The sequence below is a fragment of the Oryzias melastigma genome, linkage group LG17, assembly GCF_002922805.2.
Source record: "Oryzias melastigma strain HK-1 linkage group LG17, ASM292280v2, whole genome shotgun sequence".
NCBI lineage: Eukaryota > Metazoa > Chordata > Actinopteri > Beloniformes > Adrianichthyidae > Oryzias > Oryzias melastigma.
In genome coordinates this window covers 22,284,251-22,292,740 of record NC_050528.1, presented here as the reverse complement: position 1 = coordinate 22,292,740, position 8,490 = coordinate 22,284,251, and the positions used below count along the sequence as shown (strand labels likewise).

At 36.4% G+C, this 8,490-nt stretch overlaps 1 protein-coding gene across 1 annotated transcript in view; it reads left to right on the top strand.

The window, feature by feature from the left end:
* rem2 (RAS (RAD and GEM)-like GTP binding 2) overlaps positions 1-8,490 on the top strand; it is a 60,652-nt gene that overhangs the window by 38,352 nt on the left and 13,810 nt on the right. Inside the window, exon 4 of the mRNA XM_024273394.2 lies at positions 4,576-4,753. Within this exon, the coding sequence (XP_024129162.1) occupies positions 4,576-4,753 (178 nt within the window). The remainder of the gene's footprint in view (positions 1-4,575; positions 4,754-8,490) is intronic.

The window sequence follows — 8,490 nt, the reverse complement described above, 5'->3', positions numbered from 1 at the left end:
TTTTCCGTCCGGTCCAACGACAAAGAAAAATAAATAAATAAAATAAAACATAATCAATATAAATAAAGTTTAGCATGAAATACAACAGATAAAAGTATATAAACGTATGTATCCCTACTCTCTTTTTTAATCATAAACATCTCTTAATAATAATATTGTTGTTCACACATTTATACCATGTAAAAAGTAAAAGTTTTTGTACAGAAAAATAAAAACAATATTATTTAATTAATCAAAATATCCATAAATAAATAAATGCTTAGTTGGCAGAAGAAAAATTTAAAAAAGGTATTTTTTAATTAGCGGCTTTCTATAGCACATTCTATGTACAGACACAATTCAAAGTGCCTTACATAAAACATTAAAAGAAACAATTAAAAAATAGCAAAGGTGTGATCATTAAAAAAAATTTAAAGAAAGTAAAAGAACTTAAATTAAAACAGGCATAAATAAACAGTGTGGATGTAAACTTTTGAATACATTTGTATAAAACAGGCCCAAATGGCTCTTTTAGCGTTAAATGTTGCAGACCCCTGCCCTAATATCAAATCAAACTTTATTTTTTTATCTTAAGAAGTGAGTGGAATTGTTTTGTAAACTTGGCTAAACGGTTTTATTTTATTAAGATTGTTTGAATTCATGCAGACTTGTTTCATTCTTGTATTTCTTAAATATTTTTATCCAGTATGCGCACTTCTTTAAATTAACTTGTTTTTAATTGTTTTATAAGCACTTGAGTTGTAAGCTTACTATTTTATCTATTTATTTTAAATAGTAGCTTCACAGAATCTCGTTAGTTTTTCGACAACGAACTTGGAGGATCCTTAAGGCTGCAGTGCAAACACTTAAATGCTTTTCAGGGAGCTGGAAACCTGGTTACTCTGACATGCAAATGCTGCAAGCAGGTTTGCAATTGGATTTTTCCCTGATCACATTTGCATCACAAAGACTGCAGACACAGAGAGGAGAAGCTGAAAATAGGGCGTGATGATGTCCTTTTGAGGGAGCGGAGGTCTGGTAGAAAACCCGAGTACATCCAACTGCATCATTGTATCATCAAGTATTTCAAAGGACCATATGGCTTATATGGTGTACTGCAGCTGTAGAACTAAGGCCCATTTTACCCCCCGTGTGCTTTATGTCCCAATGGTACCTTTAAGATTTCATTGCATACAATCTGATGTGCAACCAGATGTCTGTGTTTAAGTTAATGTGCAATTCCTGGAGTATTAGTGGTTTTTGTGCCTCTCTCTCAAGTCATTAGCATAACAGAAATGGAGCTGGAGAACATAGTTGCACTTCTTCTGATTAGTATATTCCACAAAATGTCAAGATCTACATCATATCTTAGAAATAGGTATGCACATTTTTGAATGTATCACTTTTTAGCATGTGGCTTTAGCATTATTTCTATTGTAACAAAATGATGAAATGTAGCCAAATTTACCAACAAAATGTAATGGATTTTGAAATGAACCAAATTACAGTATTTTCCGCAGTACAAGACACACCTAAAAAGCTTCTTTTTTTTAATTTTTTATACTAATTCTGCTATAGAAGGGATTCTGAGAGGCACATGGCAGAACATCATTTTGGTGTTATTGTGAAAACGCTAACATAGCTAACATGTAGCATTGTTGACTTGCTTTTTTTCTTCCGTGATGCTTGCTAGGTTGGGAGTTAGCATAGTCACAGTAGTGTTTGTTTTAGTGGTTTACGGGTTAAAAACAAGGTTGTAAGTTCCAGCTAACCTGGCAAGTGCTAAAGTGGCTAATACTTCTAATGTGGCTAACGTGTGGTGTGTTACTGTGAATACAGCTAATGAAACCTTACTGATGTATGTATTTTACTCTGACCTAATGCATCGTATGGTTTAATCCACCTTATATATGAAATAATTAAAAAAAGGTTCAATTGATGGTGCACAATATGATCCAATGCGCCCTATAGGGCAGAAAATACCCTCCACCTTCTTACTTTATTCACTATCATTCATTTTTGCTTGGATTTGCAAAGCTCATGCACACAAAAAAAATGTAATTCCTTAAACTTTTACAACTTTCTGTTTTGCTATTTTTTGCAGGAGCCTGTCCTCTGAAAAAGCTTAGACAAAAGTTCTTTGGTTGGTGATTAAAAAAAAAAAAAAAACCTCCATCCACGGCTGCCTCGTGTAACTATCCTGTTAAAAGAAAACGCTACTCTGCCATGCTCCACCTTAAAAAAAATGTTATCAGAGTTTTGATAACTTTTGATAACTTTTTCATCCTCCTAATCAACACTTCCTATCAAATTATATGGTTAGGTTTTCTCCTTTTTCACCTGGTACTATCACCTTCTGATAAGTTTTGCAAAATGCCTAATTTAGCCACAAACTGCTTATTTGTGCCCTTAACATGCTTTAAAAAGCCTATTTTTGCACACAAAATGCTAATCTGTGCCTAAAAATACAAATTTGTGTGCAGAAAATATTAACTTGTCACCTAAAAATGATCAATTTGAATATAACTTTTTTTTTTTAAGTCCAGGACTCTGTAGGTATTTATTTTAAAGAAAATTCCAGGGGCTTGTAATGTTTTATGTCAAACATTTAATCAAGTTCTAAGCTGAATAATCACCAGCTCAGCATCTAATCCACAACTGAACTGCATTCTATGGGATTTAAGCTTAATAAACCTGTAATCTCGTTGCATCGACTTCATACTCACCACATGCTCGATTTTTGACGAGATTAAAAAGATATTATTGCTGCACTAAGATGTACAAATGGGTCAACAAGTGATGGGATTTGGAAAATTCTGGATCCCATCTTGTCCTTTTTGTTTTTAATAGTATCAGTGTTTTTATTCTAATGAAAATTATGAAATGCACAAAAAATTTCAATCTTTTAAAAGAAAACTAGGCTTGACCTAATTTGCACCACTTTGGGTCCAATGAGCGCAGCTGACTGAACCAAAGAGACGGAGCCGAAGAGGACAGGGATGCTCACAGGCACTTACAAGATGCTGTTTCTGCTAGAGCCACTCGGGCTAATTGAGCCTCTGTGACAGGAAGCCCCGACGGGCCTTTAGTGGTCATTGTTAAGAGGGTCAGGAGATTCAAAGTGAAGCGTGACGTGCTCACAGTACAGTTGAGCAAAGCTTGTTCTACGTCCTGTCATGGAAGGGCGATAAAAGTTTGACTGGTGGGCCTGTTTGGCACCAGCTCGGAAGTCATTCCAATAACACCGTACCGGCTGGAGTGTGAGGTCTGAAAATGTTACGGGACAAACTAGTAATCTGTTGATGGGAATCTTATGTCACGTGTCTGTCAACCTGTCGTTTATCTAAACTGACACACTGTATCTGACTCTGTAGTCTCTGGCTTTAGTCAAATCCAACCATTGAGAGGTTTGGTGTTGTGGGTTTTTGGGGTGTCCAGGCCAGTGAAGGGTCGTAGAAAGGAGCAGCCTCATTTCAAGGGAAGTACAAGGAGGTCTTGTAATTCCCTTGAGGTTCTTGCAGCCACCTTAAGGGAAATCGTGAAGATGGATCGAACGATTGTCGTAGGTCTATCGCAGGGTTCTCAAACTCAATTTACCTTGGGGCCACTGAAGCCAGAGTCTGGTTGAGGCTGAGCCCTATGGGGTTCCATTTATGCCAAAAATATGTTTTTGCGTCCACTATCTGTGTCTCCTAAACAAGTTTATTGAACATTTGCTCATGTCTAAATACTACTAAGCAATATCTCCTGCATGTCCTGTGAAACGACAGCAACTGTTGACAGACTTTTCTAATGACCAAATCCAACGATAACAAATTCAGTTTTTATGAAGGCTGATACATCACAAAGCAATTACAAATCTATCATCAAAGAAGCGTGGATATGCAGAAGATACTGCTTAGTAGACATTGAACTTTCATACTAAGGTGAGGCAAAATATCAATTTGGGGGCAGCAAATGGCCCGCAGGCCGCCAGTTTGAGACCTCTGATCTATGGTGTACACCTGCCAGAGAAAGGACTACCTAAATTATGACCTGTCCAAGAAATGAAGAGAAACTCTATTAAGAAGGCGGTCCAGGTCTGTCGACTGCACTTGCTCAGGAATACAACAAATTCAGTTCTGGACGACTGGTCAGGCATCCACAGGAAAAGAGCTTGTGTAGACATCACCAGGAAGTCTGCGTATTGACATAGAGGTACAAAACAAAAAGGTAGCTTACGGGATTAAAGATTCAGACCTAGAAGTGGCCACAGAGGCTAGTTGGGGGAGACAGAACAGACGGTGGTAAGGAATGAGACACAAGACCAGAGACATACAGGAGAGGGAACAGGTTGCAGGAATCAGCGCTAATTATTAGCAGCTCAAGACAGTATCCTGTACAGTGTATCGTCAAGTATTTGTAAGGATATTGTAAGATACTTTTGACGCTAACGTGATGCTGTCGATTGGTGTCTAATAGTTACTCAAGGACAGCACTAATGGATCCCTGACACAGTGGGCAGAGTTTGTTTTCCCCCGCAGAGGGCCTGAATATGTCCATATCCACCAGTTGTGACCAAGAGATAAAGTGCGTGTTTGTGTTTGTAATCCTCAGGACCTGTCAACGATGCCATGCGATGTGTGTATCCTGGTGTTCTCAGTGACCGACAGGAGGAGTTTCCACCGCACGGCCCAGCTCCGCCTCCTTCTCAGGGAGTCCCAGCCACAAACACCAATCATTCTCGTGGGCAACAAGAGTGACCTGGTCCGGTCCAGAGAAATCAGTTCAGAAGGTGGGTAAAGTGCTACTCAATCTGGCATCTGCTGAACCCTTCCACCTATGAAACATTTTCCAAGAACATCCATAATGGGGTTTTATTTACTCTTCTGTCTTCAGTAGAGGATAACTAGAAGCCGTAGATCTTTATCTTTCCAGAAAAAAAGATCGTTTGCCATAATTCTGTGACTAATTGAAAACCAATTACAACAAGTTAATCCCACTCAATGTTCAAAACCGTAGTGGTTTTGTTGGACAGAAAATACATTTAGCAAATTATTTGCTATATATAAATATTGCCATTTGTCACAAATTATATGGCGCTAGCTTATAAGACTTTTTTCTTAATACATTTCTTTTCATGGTTCCAAATAAAATAAAGAGCTTTCCAGTTATAGAGCTGGGTATCGATTTCTTTCAATTTTTCCAATTCAATTCCATTTTGAGTTTACACATTTAAGCACATTTGTTTAGAAATACATTAATAATTTACTATATGTTTTAAATGTTTTCATATTAATCTGATACAGTTCACATACTGTAAAATGTATTTGTGAAATATGGAGATTGTTAATATCATACAGTGTTACATGGATTCTCTGAAGGAGAAGTACTAACAAAAATGTTCAGATCGTTAACATTGTAAACATTGTTCTGCTTCTCCTGGAGGACGTTTCAGTTTGGCCACTAGGTGGCGATCGCGCTATAGCAGTACACCTTATTCCAGAAGAAGAAGACAGTATGAGCAAAAAAAAAAAAAAAAAAAACAATGTTTTAGACCACAAATTGTTACCTTAAAAAAATATTTCCTTAATAGTTTGGAAAATTCCTGCCTGTGAGTTTAGAAATATGTTAATTTAGTCAGAAATGTATGTTTAGGTCGACCGAATGTTAGCATTAGTCGTCCTATGGGAAATTCCATTAAATGCTATCAAGCTAGCGGGCTTTATCTTTATGATTAATTGATATAGATTTTTATGAATCAATTTATTGGTCTGTTACGCTTAAATCAATTTAAATCGATTAATTGATTTTATCAACCCAGCCCAGTCCAGTTATGTTTGTTAGTCAAAGCTGCCTTCTTTGTATAAACTTGAAGAAAAAAGAAAAAAATAACTGAAACCACAGCTACCATAAAAATGTGACTTTTGTTTGAAATGATGAAAACCTATAAAGGTGTGTTAAATAGATGGTTTTTTTTTATCTAAAAAAAACTGTTAATGTATGTTTTAGTTTTAAAAATGCTGGTGTTTTCTTGGAAAAAGCATTGATGGCCCCGTTCAAATTTACTTCTTGACTGGTTGTTTGATGCTACGGTAACTCAGAAACGTGCGTTCAAGCGACCACTTCCAGTAAAAAAATCTATGTTTTGTTTACGCGTGTATATGTTTGTTTAGGGCTTCCATGTTCCAAACTCTCATGTTCACGTACCACCACACAAGTTTTACGTTTGTATTCGACTTCTACGTACAAAATGCAAGGCCAATGAACATGCTAACATTTTTTGCACTCAACCTCCTCCAACTGTGAGCACATGCACTAGTATCTAGCGACATGCTTGTTTAGCATGTTCTTAAACACGTGTCACGCCTGGTGTGTACAAAGCATAATTTTTAAAGTCAATATAACTAAAGTCAAAATACGGGAGAACCTAAAAAATGTCTCACTAGCAAAACTTTAAACTATTTTATCTGTTGAGGAAACTTCTGACAAGTAATCTTACAGTCAGAGAAATAGAAAGTTGCATTGAGAGCATCAATGAATGGCACTCTGCACTCTGACAGGGACTGTCAGTTGCTCAGCAGATGGTGTCATTTTAGAGAAAAGAGTCAAAATTCTAGTTTGACAGCATTTCTTGGCCAGCAGTAAGAGCAGTTAATGTCATTTTTTAGCCATATCTATTAATATTCTACTTGATATGTAATGCTTGTACTTTTCATTTTTTTTCAATATATTGTTTCAATCTAAAATTATCTTTCAATTTTTAGCCTAAAGGACTAATTCTGTATTAATTATAGTCTTATAACTAATAAGTCAAAAATTCTTAAAATTGGAAAAATACTATGTAAATAAGCAAAAAAAAAAAAAAAGAAAAAAGAAAAAGCCATTAAATGTAGGGTTGGGTTAATAAAATCGATGAATCCATTTGAATCGATTCAAGCTTAATAAATCAACAATCGATTCATAAAAAATATAACTCGATTTAGCACATAAAGCTAGAGTCTGCTAGCTTGATGCTAACGTATAAAAGGATTTCCCATAAAACGGCTTGGTCGACCTAAACATACATTGCTGACTAAATGAACATCTTACAGACATTCATTTTCCAAACTCTTTTTAGGTTACAATGTTCAATTTGGTGTTATTGTGGATATGCTAACCCAACTAATGTGTTGCGTTGTCGGACTGTGTTTTTTTTTTTTTTTTTACGTGTTACTAACAAAGTTGGGAGTTTCAGATTTTGTGTATAAGCTAACGCGGCTAACATATGGTGATGTCTGACTTTTCTCCTTTTTTTCGTGTCACTAACAAGGTTGGGAGTTTCAGATTTTGTGTATAAGCTAACGCGGCTAACATATGGTGATGTCTGACTTTTCTCCTTTTTTTCGTGTCACTAACAAGGTTGGGAGTTTCAGATTTTGTGTATAAGCTAACGCGGCTAACATATGGTGATGTCTGACTTTTCTCCTTTTTTTCGTGTCACTAACAAGGTTGGGAGTTTCAGATTTTGTGTATAAGCTAACGCGGCTAACATATGGTGATGTCTGACTTTTCTCCTTTTTTTCGTGTCACTAACAAGGTTGGGAGTTTCAGATTTTGTGTATAAGCTAACGCGGCTAACATATGGTGATGTCTGACTTTTCTCCTTTTTTTCGTGTCACTAACAAGGTTGGGAGTTTCAGATTTTGTGTATAAGCTAACGCGGCTAACATATGGTGATGTCTGACTTTTCTTTTTTTTTTCGTGTCACTAACAAGGTTGGGAGTTAGCATAGTCACAGTACTGCTAATTTTAGCTGTATCAGTCTGTTTTGTTTTACATGTTGCAAACAAGGTTGGGAGTTACAGGTATTGAAGATAAGCTAGCACAGCTAACGTTTAGCGGTGTGGGACTGTTTTTTTCTTACGTGTCACTAACAATTTAGTGCAGTCACAGTAAGTTTCGTGTTAGTGTTTCTGTTTTTTTACGTGTTAAAACAAGGTTTGGAGTTGCAGGTTTTGTGAATAAGCTAACACGGCTAGCGTGTAGCGGTGTCAGGGTATCTTAGCGTTACTGTGAGCAGAGTTAAAGTCTAAATGTCGAGCTACTCAGACTGTTTTGTCAAATAATGTGTCTTATAGTTTGATGCGTCTTCCATATGGGTTAAGCTAAAATAATAGACTGTTCATTGATGCTATACTATTGCGGAAAATAGTTTTTTAAGAAAATGTGGTTGTTGGAGTTTGGATGTAAAGTAATTTGCTGCAGTCGACTATGACCTTCAGCTACAAAATGAGTTCACGGACATGAATCACTGAAGTGTCAGCACTTGTCCTATAATGATAAGAAAAAAAAACAATTGTTAGCCTATTAACAATCTGCGTTTGTATTTCAGTCAGTGAACAATCCCTAAAATCAATAACCAACTGTTTCATAAATTAATTTGAAAAATTTGGGTGTTGAAAGTTGTCAGTGCAGACAGCATAAATGACACATCTAACATCAGCATGACAGACTCTGCAGCAGTAACTAAAGTGGGGGCGCAGCATGGTG